This window comes from Oreochromis niloticus, linkage group LG14 (genome assembly GCF_001858045.2).
Source record: "Oreochromis niloticus isolate F11D_XX linkage group LG14, O_niloticus_UMD_NMBU, whole genome shotgun sequence".
NCBI lineage: Eukaryota > Metazoa > Chordata > Actinopteri > Cichliformes > Cichlidae > Oreochromis > Oreochromis niloticus.
Window position 1 is genome coordinate 40,141,629 of NC_031979.2, and position 23,021 is coordinate 40,164,649.

The 23,021-nt window shown below is 44.1% G+C and overlaps 1 protein-coding gene across 1 annotated transcript; it reads right to left on the reverse strand.

Annotated features, from left to right (window-relative positions):
* Positions 1 to 2,325: 2,325 nt before the first annotated feature.
* Positions 2,326 to 22,425, reverse strand: ano7 (anoctamin 7). The gene is given in 25 exon segments (XM_025898529.1): positions 2,326 to 2,968; positions 3,053 to 3,172; positions 3,269 to 3,359; positions 6,539 to 6,681; positions 6,881 to 7,086; positions 7,175 to 7,326; positions 7,469 to 7,566; positions 7,823 to 7,877; positions 7,972 to 8,083; positions 9,610 to 9,712; positions 9,847 to 9,945; positions 11,793 to 11,930; positions 12,030 to 12,173; positions 12,876 to 12,972; positions 13,077 to 13,167; positions 13,241 to 13,406; positions 13,489 to 13,599; positions 14,388 to 14,445; positions 14,520 to 14,568; positions 14,571 to 14,655; positions 14,730 to 14,837; positions 15,336 to 15,463; positions 15,543 to 15,597; positions 21,782 to 21,885; positions 22,250 to 22,425. Coding segments are annotated over 25 exon segments (2,778 nt in total). The 5' UTR covers positions 22,362 to 22,425; the 3' UTR covers positions 2,326 to 2,815.
* Positions 22,426 to 23,021: the final 596 nt, after the last annotated feature.

A 23,021-nucleotide genomic window follows, 5' to 3' on the forward strand; every position in this document is an offset into this window, starting at 1 on the left:
CACTAACTTCTTTTTTACTAATTATGTTTTTTTTTAAGTCAGTTTGAAATGAAATATTTATAATATAAGTAATGAAAACACAGCACGAACGTGGAAAACACACGAAACTAAATTGAATTGTTAAAATGAATGGAAAATACAAAGTAAACAATAGAAACAGTTGTTAAAATGTCATAATCCTGAAGCCAATAAATGTTTGGCCCATTGTTGTCTTTGGATGACACCACTGACTCCGTTTAAATCATGTGGCCACACCTCACCACAGCTCTGTCTGTCCCTCACGTCATTTACAAAATGTTAGCCCAGATGCTTCTCTGTCTGAGAAACTGATAAAACACACAAGGTCTTTGAGACAAAAGATCCTTTTTTCAAAAGTCTTTCTGTTCATAAGCAATACTGTATTTTTGGTGTAGTGATATGAATAAAGCATCTACAGTTGTGGTCAGACGTCTTTATCCTTTCATTGTAATGTCGGAGTAATTTTGGACTTTTAATGATTTATTTGGCCAGTTCTTTTCCCAGGCTGGAATGATTGTACACTACACATCTTTAAATGTATTTTCTCTGTTCCACACAGGTGCAAAGTCAGACAAATACTTTAATAAATGGTGCTGAAGTCTTAACTTCTGTCTAGTGAGAAAGTTCAGGGAACATTGTGAAGGTCTAAGAAGGACAACTGCAGATTTATACAAGTTAAGAAAGTCTTTAGGAGTAATTTCTGAACAGCTGCAGACTCCAGGACATTTGTATGTAAGTTATTCTGATGTTTCAACACTTTGCCAAGATCTGGAAGAATATCCGAACTTGTCACCCTCCATTGAGAGGAAACTGGGTAGGATGTTCAGGGGCAAGCCTGCAGAAAGGTGGACACCCAGTTTTACATCATCATGGACTGAGAGGATGCTGACCCAGAAACAAGCCCCCGCTCTAACATCAACACCTGCAAGCTCGACTGAAATTTGCAGCTGCCCACATGGACGAATCAAATACTTCTGGAGAAAAGACTGATGGTCAAAGAACGAAGGACAAAGACTGAGCTGTTTGGTCAAAATAACAAGAAGAATGTTTGGAGGAGTAAAGGTAAGGCCTTCAAACCTAAGAACACTGTACCGACTGTCAAGCACGAGGGTGGTAGCGTCACGCTGTGGGGCTGTTTGCTGCCAGTGGTTCTGGTAGACTGCACACAGGGGATGGTATAATGAAGGAGGAGGACTATCTCCAAATTCTTCACCTTCACCTCAAACTAACAGCTAGACGGTAGAAACTCTGACACAGTTGGTTTGTGACGATGACTCATCGGAACTGGTTTTGGACAAAGCAGGCCAACATTTAGCTTCTGAAATGGCTTTCCCAAAGCCCCGACCTCAACCCTGTCAAGAATTTGTGGACTTTAAAGCTGGGTCTGTAACAGAAAACCAACTAATTTAAATTAACCCTGCCATTTCTGCCAAGAAGAGCGTTCAAATATCCAGACAGGTGCACGTATATTATGACCCTGTGTGAATGGAGGAAAACACCAAATAAACTTGTTTTTAAAAATGATTAAACATGCTGTGAAATCATTCCAGCCAGGAAAGAAAACAGGGAGCCGCCCCTCCCTGAGCCTGGTTCTGCCGGAGGTTTCTTCTTGATAAAACTGAGTTTTTCCTCCCCACTGTCGCCAAAGTGCTCACTCACAAGGGTGCGTCTGTTTATTGGGGTTTTCTCAAATTACTATTACTGTAGAGCTTTAACTTACATTATAAAGTGCCTTGGGACAACTGTTGTTGTGTTGTTGGTGCAATATAAATAAAATGGAATTGGATTAAAACAGTGACAGTTAAGATATCTGTTTAGACTTTACTTTGTAATACACGTTTAGTGCAGTATAACGTTGTAAAATTATGGCTCAGTTCTCTGGGCTTGGGTTGAGCCTTTTTTCAGACTAAAATTGTTTTCAGTGGAGATTGAACTTTTCTGTTACTTTAGGAATGGGCTTAATCCATGTCTGGGAAACACGTGGTAAATGATGGGTCGTTCAGGCCCCTTCATGTCGCCCTCTGGGGCTGTCCAGTCAGATCTGGCACTGGAATATTGGAAGCAGATCCAATCGTGCAAAAGTTTGACCACACTAGTATCTGAAAAACGTTCCTCAAATATTTTTTGTGGGGATCTGTTCTGCTGATGGAGGTAGCTGCTGTTGGGCCCCGTTCTTCTGCAGGAGGATATGGTTGAACATCTAATCACCACTCCCATCAGTGGTCCTCATGCTGAGCTTACACAGTTTTAGACAGAACAACAAACAATAACCTGAAAAAATGGAAAATACCAAAAATAATGTAAATCTTCTTGGCCATGAATTTTTATTAGAAAATAGACTAAAACCTTTCAGCAGTAGAAGCTAAACTACACAAGATATCTGACTAAGCACTCAAATACACATAAACAGCACATTCAGCTACAGTGTGAGAGAAGTTACCTCATCCACAGTGAAATTCATGCCAACACTGATGATTATGTTTCTGTAATCACCCATAAAGTGTTTGGATATGTATAGGTTTATGTGTAACAGATATCCAAATGTTCATTACATGAAACAGCCCAGCTCATGTTACAGCGCTCTCGCTAACTGCCTCCCATCAGGTTACCAGCTGCTGAGCAACATTTAGCATTTAACTCAGAAACTTCAATTACAACAAACATGGCAAGTTTTGAAAATAGTACGTTACAGTTAAAAAGTTAAGTTATTTGATGACAGGCACAGTGAAAAGCAGTGAGTGGTTAAAAACGAGCGTTGGGTGCTGTAGAGGTAGCCCAAGTCCACCTGAGCTTTGTCTTAGGAGCTGAATATTGCTTCAGTCTCCTCTGCGATCTCCTCCAGGTTCGGTGACGGTGGGTCGCTCTCCTGTGGAGAGATTCTGGATCTACGCTGTCGCAGTTCACTGGGCGGGGCTTCCCCATTCCCAGGAATCATGGTCTTTCCCAGAGACTGCAGGCATAGAACACGATACTAAACTGTGGCAAACCAAACTGTGAGACAAACCATCATGTGACAGTCTGTTAACTTCGATACCTGGTTCTCAGCCAGAGCCTCTTTAGCCATGTAGTGCTCCCTCTTTATCTTCATCTCCACCTCTTCGGACACATCAGGAACCATCAAATCTATTAAGCGGCCGATGAAGAAGACCACGTGCTGAGGAAGAAAAATGGGACAAGTCTTCAATGTGCGGACTGCCGATCAGCAGTTCACAAGCTGCTTGGGGTTCAGTGAAGTCTGAGAGACACTGACCTCGAAGATGATGACGAAACCAAGCTGTATAGCGAGGAGGTGGAAGTACTCTGGCAGGTATTCACCGTTTTCATCCCTGAAACCACGATACCTGTGTAAGATAACCACACATCGATCACCTGCAGTAGGTACTGTGCTACTCATCCACAGCAGGTAGCTTCTTCTTTCACGTGGCACAGTTTCACTCCCGATACGTTTCGGACACAAACCCAAAAGCCTCTGTCTCTCCTGCTGGGATTTAACGGCGGAGCACTGTAAACCACTACATTATGGCACCACCAGCATTTTAAATTTACAGAATAAATAAAATGAGCTGCAGTAAACATTTAGACACTTGACAGAGTTTGGAAGGCTCTCTGGTTCATCTACAGCACTCGAAACTTCAACAGCAACAGTGAATTTGTTTTCAGGATTTTGTTCCTACCAACCAAATGTTAAATGAAAGGTGACGTCACAGATGTCGAAATGACGTCAAGATTAGGTTGTCAAATACAAACATAAAAAGTTGTCTGCTGGCTCTCTTCCACAGCGTGTCTTTGTCCTGTCTTCCTCATCTCACCCCAACCGAGCCGCCCCTGGTTTTGCTGGAGGTTTCTTCCTGTTAAAAGGGAGTTTTTCCTTCCCACTGTTGCCAAAGTGCTTGCTCATAGGGGGTCATATGATTGTTGGGTTTTCTCTGTATGTACAGGGTGGGCCATTTATATGGATACACCGTAATAAAATGGGAATGGTTGGTGATATCAAAGTCCTGTTTGTGGCACATTAGTATATGTGAGGGGGCAAACTCCTCAAGATGGGTGGTGACCATGGTGGCCATTTAGAAGTCGGCCATCTTGGATACAACTTTTGTTTTTTCAATAGGAAGAGGGCCATGTGACACATCAAACTTATTGGTAATGTCACAAGAAAAACAATGGTGTGCTTGGTTTCAATGTAACTTTATTCTTTCATGAGTTATTTACAAGTTTCTCTTTGTTCACAGCCATTGACATGTCGAAGAGGTTAACACGTGAGGAGTGGATCGAAATTGTGTTGATATCTGGTGAACGCAGTAACCGGGTCATTGCAGCAGATTCCAATGCAAGACACCCTACGAGACCACCCATCTCCCATGCTACAGTCAGCAAACTGCTTGCTAAGTTTCATGAAACTGGTTCAGTGTTGGATTTACCAAAATGTGGATGCAAGAAAACTGTCACTAATGAAGAAACATCAGTGGCTGTCCTAGCTGCATTCAGCAAGAGCCCACAGCGTAGCACTCTCCGCATGTCACTGGAGAGTGGCATTAGTCGAACATCCCTTCGGCGGATATTAGCTACTCACAAATGGCACCCTTACAAACTCCAGCTACTGCAGCATCTCAACGAGGATGACCCAGATCGGCGCACAGAATTTGCAGAATGGGCAAAACAAAAAATGGAACAGGACCCTCAGTTCACGCAGAAGATTTTGTTCAGTGATGAGGCAAACTTTTATGTGAATGGTGAAGTTAACAAACAAAACCACCGCTATTGGTCTGACACTAACCCACATTGGATGGAGACTGTTGGAAGACTGTTGGAACAACAAAAGTGATGGTTTGGTGTGGTATATGGGGTACAACGATAGTGGGTCCATTCTTCATCAATGGAAACCTCAAGGCCACTGGATATTTTAAATTGCTTCATGATGATGTGTTTCCCTCTTTATGCACTGAAGCTGGCACGTTCCCTGAGTTTTTCCAGCAAGATGGTGCACCACCACATTATGGGTGCCAGGTCCCAGCATTCCTAGATGAACAGTTTCCTGGAAAGTGGATTGGTCGTCGTGGGCCAGTTGAATGGCCCCCAAGGTCTCCCGATCTGACCCCCTTAGACTTTTATCTTTGGGGACATCTGAAGGCAATTGTCTATGGTGTGAAGATACGAGATGTGCAGCACCTGAAACTACGGATACTGGATGCCTGTGCTGGCATTTCTCCTGCAGTGTTGCTATCAGTGTGTGAAGAGTGGGAGAAGAGGGTTGGATTGACAATCCAACACAATGGGCAGCACATTGAACACATTTTATAAGTGGTCAGAAACTTGTAAATAACTCATGAAAGAATAAAGTTACGTTGAAACCAAGCACACCATTGTTTTTCTTGTGACATTACCAATAAGTTTGATGTGTCACATGGCCCTCTTCCTATTGAAAAAACAAAAGTTGTATCCAAGATGGCCGACTTCTAAATGGCCACCATGGTCACCGCCCATCTTGAGGAGTTTGCCCCCTCACATATACTAATGTGCCACAAACAGGACTTTAATATCACCAACCATTCCCATTTTATTACGGTGTATCCATATAAATGACCCACCCTGTATTATTGTAGGGTCTACCTTACAATATAAAGCACCTTGAGGCGACTGTTGTTGTGATTTGGTGCTGTATAAATAAAACTGAATTGTCTTTGGATCTCATTGAACACACATCTAGAAAAAAGGCTTCCACCCATTTCAATATAAACCCGTTTAACCACCTGTGGTGTTCCTGCAGACCTTGGGCAGGTCCATCGTGACTTCCATGGTGAGACGCAGACCATTCAGTCCACGAACGCTGATCATGACAACCACTGTGTGTTGTGATCATGTGGGACCAGTAAGTCTAATATAATCTACTTTCAGTCCCACATTAGCTGAATGTAATTCAGCCACCCCTGTGTTAGACAGAGCCCAGTTTTAGCCCAAACATTACTTAGTCAGGGGAAATGTGCACCTACAAATAAATGATATTCCTGTTCCATTATGTGTCATATGAAGAGTCTATAACGTGGCTAATGACCAAAGAGGATGAATAAAGATTAAGTGTTGAGCTGGCAGTGATGAGCTCATAAGTGCTCATCACTGTGCTATCTACTGTACAATATGAAGCGCCTTGAGGCGACTTTTGTTGTGATTTGGCGCTATATAAATAAAATTGAATTGAATTGAAATGAATAAGTATGACACACACTTGTGTCTCAGTGTTAAAATTATGTGCGTTTATTTAAAGATGTGGCTGCTGACGTTGAGTTAAAAGAATCAGGACACTTTGCTATCGTGTTTTAGATCTCTAATCAAAGTTCTTTCTTTGAAAACTTGACATTTCACCTTTGAGCCCAATCTCAAAGCTGCTGAGATGCCTGGTCTTGTGTGATCTTATGACTATGACTGTTTTGGGGCTAAAATGAAGTCCATGACTGTCTGACCGGGCTCAGCCTGCCCATGGACATGTGGTTCTTGGTGGTGGTGTTGTGGTGCAGATGCTTACCTACAGGATGTGTTGTGCTGTTGCTGGTAGCTGAGTGGTGATGTAGCCAGAGTGAAGTTGATGAAGCCGCTGAGTGTGCTGTCTCTGGTGTAGCGGTAGTACAGTCGAGGCACGAAGGATGACGTGAATGCTATGAGGAACGCCTGAAAATACAAGTTCAGATTCACTGGCGGCTGATTTATAGGATCATTATTTATGGTTGTGGTGCGAATAAAACGTATGTTTTGAGCTAAATTTGGAAATACAAATTGGACTTTTCTAGCCGAACAGGTGGGAATGACATCAACGGGGTTGGATGCTAACTGTTCGTCCAGATGTAAAAAAAACCCAAAACATTCTTACGTTGCTCAGGACGGCCATGTGTGCGATGAACTGCAGGATAGGAAACCAGATGCCGATGTCCTGAGCTCGCTCTACCACCGGGCGGCGGTATTCAGTCACAAACTTCTGAGCGTCCAGACGGACCTCCACCCAATTATTAATGAGAGCGAAGAGAGGAGCGAGGGGGCACGCCGCCACGAAGATGGTGATGAACCCAAACTGAATCACTGTGAAGGATGAGGAGGATTTACAGTGAAGACCAGACTCGTATGAAACACTACATCTCCCAGGATGCGAGGATAAATCCGGACTCACCCATCTCCAGGTATTCGCTGAAGAGTCCCTCACAGACCAGCAGCTGGTAGTCTGCCTCCCAGGGAGAAGCCTCCTCCTGCCTCTGGGCCTCCTGTCCCGCCTCCTTCAGCTGAGGATTCATCTTCCTCTTCTGCCACCATGACTTCACCTTCCTGCAAATAATGAGTCCATATCATTGCAAAGCACCCAAGAGTGCGCTTGGTTACACAAATCCACATAACTGTGCATTATGCACCAGTATTCTGAGACACACTGGCACCAGGATGCAGTCTGTTTGTGTGTGTGTCTGTTTACGGGGAAATGAACTCCTGGATGTTGTTGATCAGCTGTTTTCCCACCATGATGACCAGCAGCTCCTGAGCCAGATCAATGAGACATCCACCTGCTCCACACTGTAACACACAGCCAGAGAGGTGGAGTTTTGTGGTTCATCTATTCATGCAGCTGAGAGCAGTGTGAGTTCAGACAGGCCAAGTTCAGCTGAAGGATCAGCAGGTACCCTACTATAAATTCAGACGTGCTGCTTTGGGTGCTTCATTTAAAAACTGCGTCTGACCTAACGTCTCCATCTAGGCTGTTGGGTGAAGAGATCTGATACTTCTCTGTAAACGTCACATCATCATCACATGACCACAATCATCAACTTACGTCTTCGTTGCGGACTCCAAACAAAGTGTTGTAATTTCCAGGGTAGCCAATGAACCTGAAACAAACAACCAATCAGCAAGTTTTACAAACCAGCCGAGGTGAGTTTCATCAGTTTAATGTTGATCAGCCTGCTCGGCGGTGGCTCGCACCTGCCTTTGAAGAAGGCGATGTAGACCGGAGACGAGTAGAAGTTAACGAACTGGAAGACGAAAACTTTCAGGATGAACATGTCTTCATATTTAGTCTGAGTGCGATGCATCTCTGACAGGAACACACAGACACACACACATTCTCGTTTTCATATCTTAGTGAGGACATCTCATTGACATAATGCTTATCCTAGCTGCTTACCCTAACCAGTGTTGGTCAAGTTACTTGAAAAAAGTAATCAGTTACTAATTACTGATTACTTCCCCCCAAAAGTAATCCCGTTACTTTACTGATTACTTATTTTCAAAAGTAATTAATTACTTAGTTACTTAGTTACTTTTTAAAAACACGATTTACAACCTGAATAGGTGATAAAGCGATAGATCTTTCAGCCCAATTCTACTTTTTCTGCATAATCCATCATACAAAATGTAATCAAATGGAAACGTCTCTTTTTAAAACTTGTTTTATTAGTTTTAATCTTTTAACTTTATGCATCAAGCAAAAATTAAATTATATGCAGCATTCTCTGACTGGAAGAAATTTGTTTAACAATTAAACCTATTTTCTGCACATTCCAGCACATAAAATAAAATATGTTTTTGTGTTTACACTCACTCTTTCAAATAGATGCAAGTAAAACACAACAGAAAATAAATAAAATCAAAGACTCAGCGGTCCTGTTGCTCTATTTTCACCTGTAAAGCAGGACTGGGGTAGGCGGAGGTTTACCCTGGTGCAGGTGTGCCGCAGCGGTCAGTGGAAGAATCCGCGAGTTTCTCGTAGCGCACTTGGTGCTTGCTTGGAAGTTTAGGGGTTTTTTTCGGTGTAAAAAGAAGTTTTCTTCCCACGCAGTGAACAGTGGACACTAATGTTTTTGTCACTTTTTATGGAATCAAACTCAAAGTAAGGTCAGTACTTCCACGCTTTAAATGCTGCACGCTCATACTCTCTCCGCACTCGATATATTATCCATTGTTGATCTGCAGACAGCTGTTGTCACGAACGTCGCACTCGCTTACGTCACTGTCATGAGACACTCTCGCAAAAACTCACGGTTTTAGTAACGCAGTAACGCAGCGTTCCTACGGGAAAGTAAGGGTAATCTAATTACCGCTTTTGCAATAGTAATCCCTTACATTACTCGTTACTTGAAAAAAGTAATCAGATTACAGTAACGCATTACAACTAACGCGTTACTGCCCATCTCTGACCCTAACCATCACAAAGAATGCCTAATCTTAACCATAACCTGACCCTGACACTAAAACCACATTTTGAGTCAAAAATGGTTCAAACTCGTGGGGACAGACACTTTGCCCCCATAAGTGACTGTTGGTCCCCACAAAGATATCTAAACAGGTACACACACACACACCTTCAGATGAAATGAATGGCGCGCCAAATTAAATTTGTCTATTTTTACCTGAACAGTAGTGAAAATGAAAAGCCAAGATTACCCAGTAAAAGCTCAGTTAGCAGCTGTTATTTGTTATCAGCTAAAAGGTCTTAGACCTCCTAAAATATTCATTAATAAACTGGTCTCAGAAAAGATCAGACATTTTCATAGAATCCTACAATTTATGAAAATGTGTAAAGTTTCTTTAAACGAGGCTGAGATGTGGAGGGAGACTCACCCCAGCGGGTGAGGATGTGGGCCAGGGCGGTGTAAATCCTGGACAGCAGAAGGATGACCAGCAGATTCAACACAGACCCTGAGAAACTGGCTATTCTTCCAGCCTAAACACACACACACACACACACACACACACACACACACACACACACACAGGTGTGATGGCGTCAGTGATGTTGCGGTCCTCGAGGAAGCTTCGTGGATCCAGGTGAAGGCAGGCGAGCTGCCTTTTACTCACAGAGAAGCTGAAGAAGCTGTACTCTGACTTGTAGATGATGATGCTGAGGATGGTGCGATACAAAATGATGCCCGTGAGAAAAATCAACACCACGGCGACCTGCACAGAAGAAGTCATTTCAGACTTTTTATCCGCTGACGCCTGATTTCATTTTAAGATCGAGACACAGACAGATTCATAAGTGTAGATGCACAGTGTGTCACGGTCCTGGGTCGTTAGACCCAGCGTTTTGTGTTTACTGTTCCTATTATTATCCTGTGTTCTAGTTTATTCTGATTTTGGTATTTTGTTTAACAGTTCTTAGGGTTTTGTTATTCCTGCCTGTGTGCTTTCCCGGTGCTGCATTCTTGTTCCTGAGTTTGTTTGTAAAACAGTTTGTGATTTCCTGTTTTACTTTGAAGTTCTGTGTCTCGTCATGCCCATTAGGTTCAGCTGTGTGCTCCTGTGTGTTGTTTCCTGATTACCTCGTGTGTGTTCTTACAGAGTGCGTCTACCTCTGCTCCTCGTGGGTTCGTCTCTGTTATTCTGTGTAATCTTGTGTTCTCAGCGTCTCTCTGCTCCTCATCCCGCGTGTCTCCTTATATTATGATTTCAGGTTTGGTTTCTATTTTTCCCAGTTTAGTTTTTGTCTAGCCTGTTACACATTTCCTGTTTGCCACTTGCCACACTGTAAATAAAATTCACTTGCATCACCACCGCTGTCTGCAACTTGGGTCCTCCTTCAATACATCACACAACTGCTGCCCCAGTCGTGACACACTGATTGGTTAACATATGGGAGAGAAATCTCATTGGCCAGATGTGGATCTGTCAAGTATGACATCATGAACTTAATTAACCTGCTAACATGCACACAGGCAACAGCAGCTGTTCAGGTTTAGGATTAGGCTAAAATTTAAATGATCTAACAGAAGAAACGTGAAGCCAGAAAGCTCATAGGAGACCTGCAGCTCGTCTAACGTACAGCTGATGGTAGGTGTTAACATCTTTGTCACCACTGAGTCTGTAAATGTAAATAAAAACAGAAGGAAGTGATTTTGAATCTCATAAATTCAGATTTTGAACAAACCACTGTGATAAAAATATGAGCTCCTTGGTCAGAGGTCTGGACTGCAGGCGGCCGGTTCAGTGGCCGGACTCTGCTCCTCTGAAGCCGTGAGGCTGGAATAGATGCAGTCTGTTGTTCAGCGTCGTCCTGCTCAAACACAAAGGCCTTCATGAGAAACATCTGCATGGAGCAGATGTTGCTCTAACACCACTTTACACCTTTCAGCACTGATGGAGCCTTTCCAGATGTGCCAGCTGTCAGTTCCATGGACACTGAAGCCCCCCCAGCCGAACGCTTGCTCTCCTCTTCAGCCCGAGGACGCGGCGTCCATGTTTGGATGGGTCTGACCTCAGATCGGTTTTGGCCCAGAGGAGACAGCGCCGGTTCTCCATCATGGTCACATGTGGCTTCAAGGTGCTCCGTTCTCCGTCACATCCAACAGGATGTGTCTCAGTTTAAACACAACATGTTCTACTGGGAATAAAATTAGACTTTATGAGATTTGCAAATCATTGCATTCTATTTTTATTTGTGTTTGACTCAGTGTCCCGACTTCTTTGCATGGATGACCACATAATAACAGGTTGGACAGAATTAGCACCACCCACAGCCCCTGATGGCTCCAACCTTCAGCCCCTTTCCATCACAGTGATGTCAGTGCTGACCCCCAAACAAGAACTGGTTGACATATTGGAGGCGGGAGTGAAAACCAGCTCCAGAGCAGGATGGGGGAGGGGCCACTGTCAGAAATTCTGAGAGATTCTGAGAACAGAAACAACCCTACCCTCTGCTGGCAGCATCATGCAATAATCATTTTACACCTGTGGAAGCCGTGACCTTAGATTGGGTGGACGCGTGTCTTAGACTGTGTCGGCTACGAGGACTTCAGGAGACTCACCATGATGATGATGACCATGCAGCCAGTCAGAGTTCTGTTGAATCGCTTATTTTCAGGAAAGTACGGCTCCTCCGCTCCGGTCACCGGGTTCCTCATGGTCATCGGTGCCATGGCGGTGAACTCTGGACGAGGTCGCTCCTGCCAAAGATGTGAAATTCACAAATTCACAAACCCCCCGAAACAACCCACTGGTTAACTTTAATTACAAGCAGGCGAGGCCGAGCGACGGCATCACACCTCGATGTCCTGGAAGTCGGAGCAGTCCCAGCGGTGAGACAAAGATGAACACGTTCTCTTCCAGTACTCGAGGAAGGTGATGGCCCACAGAGACATGAAGACGCTGAGGAAAACGGTTCCTCCGTTATCAAACAGCAGACCTGCCTGCAGAGACATCAACAGCCTTTCAGAGATGGGACACCAGCAGAGGTGGTGGATACACAGATGGCTCAGTAACATCAGCCTGTGCTGACTTCCAAACATTTAACTAAGTGGCCGCTCAGAGGACCTGATGAGGTCAGAGGACAGAGTTTTATACTGCTGTCCACTTTTAAACTGCCCGATGAGCCTCTGACCTCTGAAGGTCAGTGTGGTATTTGACACCAAGAAGTGATCTGATCTCTGTCAGAGTAGCTGAGGTCTTTACAGCTGCCCATTTCTCCAAAATCAAACACAAAACCTCAACAAACATCCAGGACCAGATATGAGGATCGTTGACCTCAGTGTTGGAGAAAATCTGTGAGCCAGCAATTATGAAAAGAGCCTGTGTAGAACATGAAGAGAATATATAAGGATTTTCTTCTTGTTTTGACTTCTTACCAACAAAAAAATATAAAAAAAATATTCCAACAGAAGATTCCTGGCTTGTAGACGGCACCGACTATTAATCTGCCAGGAGACGTATCAGGAAACAGAAACCTCTGAAGAAACATCCACGATCCATCTCACAGAGATCAGCGAGATGAAACCACAGTGATGCATGAAAATATGATGGAATAAGGAACATGGCTGCTTTGCCTCGCCCTGTGTCCTCCCAGAGAACTGAAACATTTAAATAAATGCAAGAGGTGTGGTGGTGGCAGGTACCTTGTAGGTGACGCAGATGCTGGAGTAGTTCCAGTAGGAGCAGATATTACAGAGCGGACACATGACGAAGCTGTTTCCGCTACCACACAACTCGTTCCTACAAATTCAAACACAGATCACCACAGGTGCATCAACCATGATGAATAAGAATGTCCTCACAAACTGCTTTAAAATGAACGCTGATGATGAATTTGTACTCACGCTGGAATGTCGGTGGCCACGAGCCAAAACCCGATCAGGAAGATCACCGTCCCTACGACAGATGCCGGCAGCAGCCAGCCGGTGTAGAAGCCTGCATGCAGACACTGTGAGACACTCGTCACCCAATAACAATATAACGTCTGAGGGATTTTCCTCATATTTACCTAACCAGGCAAAATAAAGTGCGATCTTCTCCCCAAAGTACTCCCTGATGTGGTCCAGAGGTTGGTAGCGTCTCCAGCAGGACCACTGGGCCCAGTAAGCATACAGGATCTGCCTCAGGCTTAAACTCTGGGGACTAACCGGGGGGGTCGGCAGCTGATAATCTCCCTGCAAACATCGTAAACATCAGCCTGGATATCAGTCTGGGAACCACAGCAGCTTCAGACCAGGCTCGTGGTGTACATCTCACCTCGTGCAGCGGGTAGGCAGCGGTGAAGACCTGCTCGTTCACCAGACGGTCGACGCCCACCTCCCCGTTCTTCACCAAACCATACGGAGTCCTGGCTAAGATCTCATACAGCTGGAGGGACATGAGGGTTTCAAGGAACTCAGCTTGCTTCATGCTAAGCTAGCATAACTATATCTAAGGCTGATTATGACAGGGCTGAAACTTTGTTTCCCTGAAACTTTTAGCATTAATAGAAAGAACAGAGCCTCCAGGACAGTGCCCTGCAGAACACCACAACCATCTCGATTCAGAACCACAGAAACATGTTTGTGTTGTTTTCAGGAAACTTTAGTGGATTGTTAAGGAAATACAGACACATGAAATAAAGTGCTACACACACACACACACACACACACACACATGGACATTTGTGTGTGTGTGTCTGTTTGCAGAGTTTGTTTGAGGAGGAGGCGTTGCTGCTGGCAGCATCCGTCTGTTGACCGATACATCCTGGATCTGGTTGTTCGCTGGTATTTCTGCCTTTGAGCCAATCAGAGCAGCTCGCTCTCAGCTCAGTTTACTGAAGCTGTGCTGGAAACTTTCCCAACACGACCAAACAGACAGTTCACATCTGCTCGGGTTTTGTGTCATTAATGAAGCAGCACAAGAAATCTTAAATTCACACTTTCAGGTTCTTTGGATTAAAAACTCTTAGATGTTGGTTTGTGTATTTTTGTTTAAAGATTTTTTGAAATATTAACATTTATTTGTTTGTTTCTATTTTCTGGATTTGTCCTCTGAAATAGTCAAACTATTCTAAAATACACCATAAATATTCAGTTTTCATTTCTACGTGCACCACAGTGATCTGCACGGCATGGCCACAAGTTGCTCGAGACCATTTTGTTTTCTTTACTCACCACCTGGTGTCTCTGGGTCGTCTTGAAGAACGTGTCTTTGTTGTTACTGCCCAAAAACCTGCAGGCGGGAAACAGGGAGAGTGAGGGAGGAGAAAGAGGGTGACACGGGACACAGGTCCTGAGCGTTTGTACCTCTCCAGCTTGTTGGTCCTGAACTGGCAGGTGTAGTAGTCGGGCGGGGGTTGGGGACATCCTGGGACATAAGATTGGGAAGAGACAGCTTGGACAGGATCTGTTCAGACCAGTTAACGATGGGAGCGGTGACCACCTGCAGGAGGACAGAGGACATGCCGTGAGACGGCTGCTGAGCGTGAGGACGGCGGCAGAGGACGTGGGCTGTACCTGCAGCGGGACTCTGAGGCTGATCTCCTCAGCGTAGTAACAGAGCACACTCCACGGAGCACTGAGGAGGACAAAACAGATCCTCTTCTTTGTCTGGAGGACCTCCTTCTGCAGAGAAGAAGAAAAGATCTCAGCGTCCTTCGCCTCCTTTCAACACCACCGCTCCAGGACCCGCGCCTCATGTAAACAGATACCTGAGTGTGTCTGCGGTCAGAGGTCAGAGGTGGGAGTCTGGTAAAAGAAGCTTCAGTTGTGAGCAGCTGCATTCATGCAGCGGACAACAGTGGCGAACTCAAAGCCATCGGCCACCACACGAGCACATTTACCTTTCTGTTATCTTTCTGTTTTATCTGAATGAGTTAACAGCACAAAAACAAAAGGTCTCGGCTGTAACATCATGTATCTGCAGATCTGCAGGATAAAGCAGAAGCTCTGAGACATCTGTGACTGCTTCACTGTATAGTAACTATATAATGTCTGTTATTTATTTCCTGATATCCAAAGTGAAGGTGGCTGCTTCCTTACGTCACGGGTCATGTGACAGTTTAGTTTCACTTCCTCCATGTTTGCCTTACCTGCAGACCCACCTGTGTTTGTTTAGCTCACCTGTTCCTGCAGAAGTCCAGAGTGTCTCAGTCTTTTCAGAAACTCCTCCCTCCACCTGTGGTGGGCGGGGCTAACACCCATGCTCTCCTCCTGCATGCTTCTTGGCTCCTCCCACACCAGCACAAAGTCTGACCGAGAGGATCACAGGTTCGATTCCTCTGCTAAACACTCTGCATTTGAAACGGTACAATTTTATTTGCTACTCACCGACTCGAGTCGATCCATCACTGAAAACATTCCCATCCTGAGGCTGAACTGCATTCTGGGAAATAATAAAACCTGTCAGACTAGGTTTAGAGGAAAACAATCAAATAGCAGGGTCTGTTTTCACAAAGCTTCCTGAAACTAAGAGTTTGTAATTCTAAGGAAACTGTGAGACTTGCAGTGAAAGCTTAAAGGACTGAATCCTGCTGACGATCAGAGTTATTTATGGAGCCTGGCAGGCCCTTGAGCGGAGACAAGGACCTTTAGGAGGTTTCTGAAGGACAGAACGCTGTTCTGGAACGATGCTCTGTCATGTTTGTCTCTGCAGGTGAGGAAGGAGAAGATACACTGTTTGTACGATCCAATCATCGCTAACATTCACGAGAGAGACAAAAACACGGTGAAGAGCACGAAGGAAGCATTTTATCTGTGAGGCGTCAGAGCAGCCGATCCATTCATTTCTGTGGGACAGAGATGACGTGCCAACTTTATGAATTATTCATATGGAGTAATGTTTACATGTGTGCTCGTTACATTAGCCGACTCACGTGTGTAAACTTGTCACCACAAACCCACTGTTTGCGTAACTGTGGAAAAATGCCACAGCACTCACACGGCCCGCCACTACACGTGGAATTCCGCTGGAATCATGTTTTACCTGCAATTACAGTCAAATCAAATGAAATGACATTTACCTACAAACATGTACCAGTAGAAACATTAGAATAAGGAGGTAATAATACAACGAAATAATTACACTCTAAATTATTTTACTGCTGTAGTGGTTTAATCTAGCCTTTTTACATTTTTATTATGTACCATGGCTGCTCTGCTGCTCCTCCCAAGTTAAATAAAAATAAAATGTGATAAGGACTGTTCTCGCTCTCCTGCTCACAAGAGGAAATAAAGAGCAGGGCACAAGCAGCAAGGCTAACAGGGCTAACAGGGCTAATGTGTTATTGATATATAGAAAAAATGGACGGATGAATGGATGACATGGATGGATGGATGGATGGATGGATGGATGGTTGATATATTGGATGGATGGATGGATGGATGGATGGATGGTTGATATATTGGATGGATGGATATATAGGATGGATGGATGGATGGATGGATATATAGGATGGATGGATGGTTGATATATAGGATGGATGGATGGATGGATGGATGGATGGTTGATATATTGGATGGATGGATGGATGGATGGATGGATATATAGGATGGATGGATGGATGGATGGATGGATGGTTGATATATTGGATGGATGGATGGATGGATGGATATATTGGATGGATGGACGAATGGATGGTTGATATATTGGATGGATGGATGGATGGTTGATATATTGGATGGATGGACGGATGGATGGTTGATATATTGGATGGATGGATGGATGGATGGATGGATGGATGGATGGATGGATGGATATATTGGATGGATGGATGGATGGTAAATGGTAAATGGCCTGTATTTATATAGCGCTTTTTTTATGGTCCCTAAGGACCCCAAAGCGCTTTACATATCCAGTCATTCACCCATTCACACACACATTCATACACTGGTGATGGCAAGCTGCGGATGGATATATAGGATGGATATATAGGATGGATGGATGGATGGATGGATGGTTGATATATTGGATGGATGCATGGATGGATGGATGGATGGTTGATATATTGGATGGATGCATGGATGGATGGATGGTTGATATATTGGATGGATGCATGGATGGATGGATGGTTGATATATTGGATGGATGCATGGATGGATGGATGGATGGTTGATATACTGGGTGGATGGATGGATATATTGGATGGATGGACGAATGGATGGACATAATGGATGGATGGATGGATGGATATAATGGATGGATGGATATATTGGATGGATGGATGGATGGATGATATAATGGATGGATGGATATATAGGATGGATGGATGGATGGATATAATGGATGGATGGATATATTGGATGGATGGATGGATGGATGGATGGATATAATGGATGGATGGATATATAGGATGGATGGATGGATATATTGGATGGATGGATATATTGGATGGATGGATGGATGGATGGATGGATGGATATAATGGATGGATGGATATATAGGATGGATGGATGGATGGATGGATGGATGGATGGATGGTTGATATATTGGATGGATGGATGGATGGATGGATGGATGGATGAATGGATGGTTGATATATTGGATGGATGGATATATAGGATGGATGGATGGATGGATGGATATATAGGATGGATGGATGGATGGATGGTTGATATATAGGATGGATGGATGGATGGATGGATGGATGGATGGTTGATATATTGGATGGATGGATATATAGGATGGATGGATGGATGGATGGATATATTGGATGGATGGATGGATGGATGGATGGATGGATATAATGGATGGATGGATGGTTGATATATTGGATAGATGGATGGATGGATGGATGGATGGATGGATGGATGGATGGTTGATATATTGGATGGATGGATATATAGGATGGATGGATGGATGGATATATTGGATGGATGGATGGATGGATGGATATATAGGATGGATGGATGGATGGATGGTTGATATATAGGATGGATAGATGGATGGTTGATATATTGGATGGATGGATATATAGGATGGATGGATGGATGGATGGATGATGAATGGATGGATATATAGGATGGATGGATGGATGATGAATGGATGGATGGATATAATGGATGGATGGATATATTGGATGGATGGATGGATGGATGGATGGATGGATATAATGGATGGATGGATATATAGGATGGATGGATCGATGGATGGATGGTTGATATATTGGATGGATGGATATATAGGATGGATGGATGGATGGATATATTGGATGGATGGATGGATGGATGGATGGTTGATATATTGGATGGATGGATATATAGGATGGATGGATGGATGGATATATTGGATGGATGGATGGATGGATGGATATATAGGATGGATGGATGGATGGATGGATGGTTGATATATAGGATGGATGGATGGATGGATGGATGGATGGATGGTTGATATATTGGATGGATGGATATATAGGATGGATGGATGGATGGATGCATGGTTGATATATTGGATGGATGGATATATAGGATGGATGGATGGATGGATGGATGGATGATGAATGGATGGATATATAGGATGGATGGATGGATGATGAATGGATGGATGGATGGATGGATGGCACGAGCAGCAGCGGGGACTGAAATCTTTTCCTGAGCCCGAAACAGAACTTTCAAACCGACAGAAAACTGAATCATCATGAAGGAGGAAAAACTGACAAAATCAATGTTCTTCATCTTGCATAAAATAAAAGCATCCATGGCCAATACCTGTGTATTTTCATATATATAAATATATACATATATTGATACTAGAGATGTGCAAAGCAGCCGGCATTTGTATCTGTATTTGTATTTGTTGAGGGGGGAAAAGTATTTGTATTTGAATTCGAGTAAAATTCAAAATAGGTGTAAAAATCCAGTTTTTTTGCGTTACACTTCTAATTAACGTTATAGTGTAAGTATTCTTTAATTACATCCATTACAATAATTATGGATATGCAATATTAGTTGATGTTTTTCCATAAATCCAGAAATGAACATGTAATAAGGAACGTCATTGAAAAGAAAATAACATAACAGCCATTGCCTCATCCATGGTTAAACCAACAACTAATAAAATACCACTGTGAACATTATGAACTCACCACCACCCGTCCTTGTTGGAGCACGCTGAACAGACAGCGAAACTGACTTGAGGGGCAGAACATGGCTGTGATGATAAACTGGTGCTTGTGGGGGGTTGGCAGACAGTACCAGGAGGATGCCTTAAGTGCATGTGATTATGCATAGCAGATGTTAACAGATGTTTGATATCTCTGCCTCTGCTGATTTGACTTTTGCATACATTACATATCACTTTGGTTTCATCTGCAGCACTGACTGTAAAATGCTTCCACACAGAACTTGAGCTTTTTGGCTGTTGGAGGACCAAGAAGTGGCTCAGCAGCAGCAACACTCCTTTCTATTTGGTTGCCCAAATCCATGTGGGGAGTTTCAGCTAAGTTAATGAGTGACGGGAAGCTTCGCTAAGGTTAATTATCCTATAGCGACTGCAGACGTCAGTAATGCAGCGTAATGGAATAATCTCCCGATCTTCGCGAAAGTTATAAACTGCCTCCGGAGCCCAGTTATGATACAAAAAAATCTATTCAACAAAAATAGTGATGCAGTTCAGTCTTTTTTCGCTCAGCCGAGCCTCTCTGTTGCTGTGCGGAGCAGCCGGTGTCAGCCACCTCTGTCACACGTCACTCACTCATCCAGTCATGCGGTCTCATAAGGAAACTCAGCTTTTTGATATAAAGTTTTTCTTGTTCTCGAATACAAATATTTTTTAAAGTATTTGTTTGAAATAAGTATTCGTAAAAAACACGTTATTTGTGCCTTTCCGAATACCGTATTCGGGTTCGGCTCCACCCCTAATTGATACATATACTGATTGGTGTTTTCTGTCCTTCTGAAAGTTCTGGTTGAAGTTTGGAGTGTTTGTAAAGATCACATGATCCTGCATTTGTTGCTCTTTGTTTTATCTCCTCACAAGGAAAAGGACAACAGTTCTTATCATATATTTTTATGTTATATGTGTAATAAAATACTTCATAACATGGCCCACACCCCTGAAAGTACAGTGTATGTACAATGTAAGATGACATCATTTTGTTTGCTTTTCTGCTAAAATACCCAGAAAGTACTCAGTACTTAAAGTTAATTACAGAATTATTCCTTCTTCCTGGTAAAAACGTGAACTATTACCTCCTTATTCTAATGTACCTACCAGCAAGTAATCCTAATTCAATCATGGTATCAGGTAACACACCTGGAAAAGCCACTTAATCCTAAGATAGCAGCACTCTTAGCCGTGGGCTGTATTATAAAGTCCCAGGAGCCAAAACAAAAGTGCTGATCACAGGTCAGCACTCACAGCAGCAGCCCAGATGTGAAGACAAACACCTCAGCTGTCAGCACATAGCTGTCAAATGTAGCGCTGAGGCTAATGTGTGGCTATGATTTCTATGTAACCCCAGTTTTCATCCTGTTTAATGATACGTGTGACGATGAGGTATGGAGGTAAACGCTTCACTGTCACTGAGCTAATGTTTTCTATGAACAGCTCTGAGGATTCTCGAGATGTTCGTGAAACCTGCAGCCACTTCCAAAAATCCAACCCAAAGGCTACGCTGGCGTGTTTGTGTGGATCTGGGCTGGTACTGGTCCAGCAGCGGCGGGAAGCTTCGTGTTTTTTATTTGCTCCTGAACACTTTGTGCCACTCTTCCTGCTGTTTCACGTCTCCACTGTCGCTAACGAGGACGACGACAGACACGCTGACGAGAGCAAGAGCGGAACAAACATCAACTGTTTGATCACTCAGTGCTGAACCGAGTGGAGCCGCTCAGTCTCTCCTCATCATGCACTTCCTGTTTCCTGCCACAGCCCAGTTTAATTAAAAAGCAGCAGAGAGAGCGAAGCTGTGGTGAAGCTTCCGGGCTTCACCTGCTTTCACTCAGACATGCTTGAACCGTCTTCACACCAACTGTGAGCTTCTGCTAGTTTGAGGCCCAGCACAGTTTAGAGCTGCAGACACCTGCCTGCGTGCAGTAGCTATCACACGGGGGCGGAGTCTAAATTTACCATCCAGTCGTATTGAAGTTTGTGCTTTAAACAACTTCTTTACAGTGAAGACTGTGAATACAGTCCAGCATGAGCGCTGGGCAGTATAAAAGGCAGCCATAGATTCTGTAATGTCACTGATTTAGGTGAACTGAGCATGCTCAGTGCAAGTTTTGAAACCAGCTGTGACGAGTGAGGCGTGGCTAACGGTTTGTGATAAGCTGATGAGACCATCGTGGAAGATCCTTGATGGCCTCCATGTTTTACTGAATACGAGCCCAAACTAGAGACTGACGCCCAGTACAACCCTAACGAGGCGTGTCGCCCCCTGCTGGTCTAACCTGTGACGCTGCAGCCAGGCTGACCATACGAGAGGACAATCGTGTCGGTTTTACTGCCATCAGCACTGAGAGTCGACAGTGAAATCAGACGACTTCCTGCATGTTTGGGTGAAACTTCAATTTGTATCTTTTAGCTACAGTGATTTTACAATCCAATCAGGGAGTTGTTGACCACATGCTGTTACCATGGTGCCATAGTTGTTCTCTGGGCTGGTTTCCATGGTGATTAGTGTTGTGCCATCCTCTCTCTGATCCCCTCTCCGCCTCATCCTCCCAAACTTTCCTCCTCCTGCACACACACACACACACACACACACACCTGTCTTTTAATGTTATTTTCATTATTCCATGATGTCACCGACTGTAATGACACCGTAGTAATGGTTCAGGTCTTCAGTCTCTACTTCCTGCAGAGGACTGATGTTCTCTAATGAGAGCGTCTGTTTATCAGGTCGATCACATTGTGAGGGTCTTAAACACGGAGCAGCTATGAAGTAACTTTGTTTTCTATTGTTTTCTAATGTTCTGACAGTCTGCGCCCAGCTCCTCTCATGAATAACACAATAAATATATTTAACACTGTTATGATATGAAGTTTGTACAGGTGAAGGACTTCTTATGACTTTTACAGCACACTATCTGCACAGCCTCACCGTGAATAACTTTAATCCCACTGGACGATGTAAATGGAAACACTGGCCTCACCGGCGCTGACGGCGGATTATCAGCCGTGTGTGTAACTGCGCGTGCAGCTCCGCGGTTCATTGATTAAAACTCGTTTCCGTTCGTCAGGGTTACGCTGTCAGAGCTCACAGCTGTTACAGCTCCCTCACCGAGTATCGATCACGGGTCACTGATCACAGTATCGATTATGTATTGACGCATTCACACTTCTCTCTCTCTCTGAGCTGACTTTACCTGGGGTCAATCAGACCGATTGGATCTGGGTGGATGACGTGTGGTGTCTCGTGGAGTCGGACTCACCTGTGCGCGCAGACGGTGAGCTCGCGGCTCTCTGGTGCTTCAGCAGCTGATCAACGTGTTTGTAGGGGCGAGCTGACTTCAGGAGAGGCCCCGCCCATTCCGTTAACCCCGCCCCTTCATCCAAAACAAACTTACCAGCGTAAAAAAGCGATGAAACAAAAGGAGCGGCAACATAGACTGCGTCCGCGAGCACATTAACACGTGCACAGCTCCCATTGTGATCTCTCACTGGTCTGACACTGTGCACGCGCACAAGGCTAATCTGATGGATGCACGCACGCACTCAGCTTCACCATTTATTTCTAAAATGAAAAGTGTGTGTGTGTGTGTGTGTGTCAGGGGTGATTTGATTCATCCCCCTGTGTCAGAGATTTATTTGGGACAGACACTGAGGGGACTCTGCGTTCACTGCCCTCTGCTGGTGACACCGCTGCACTGCAC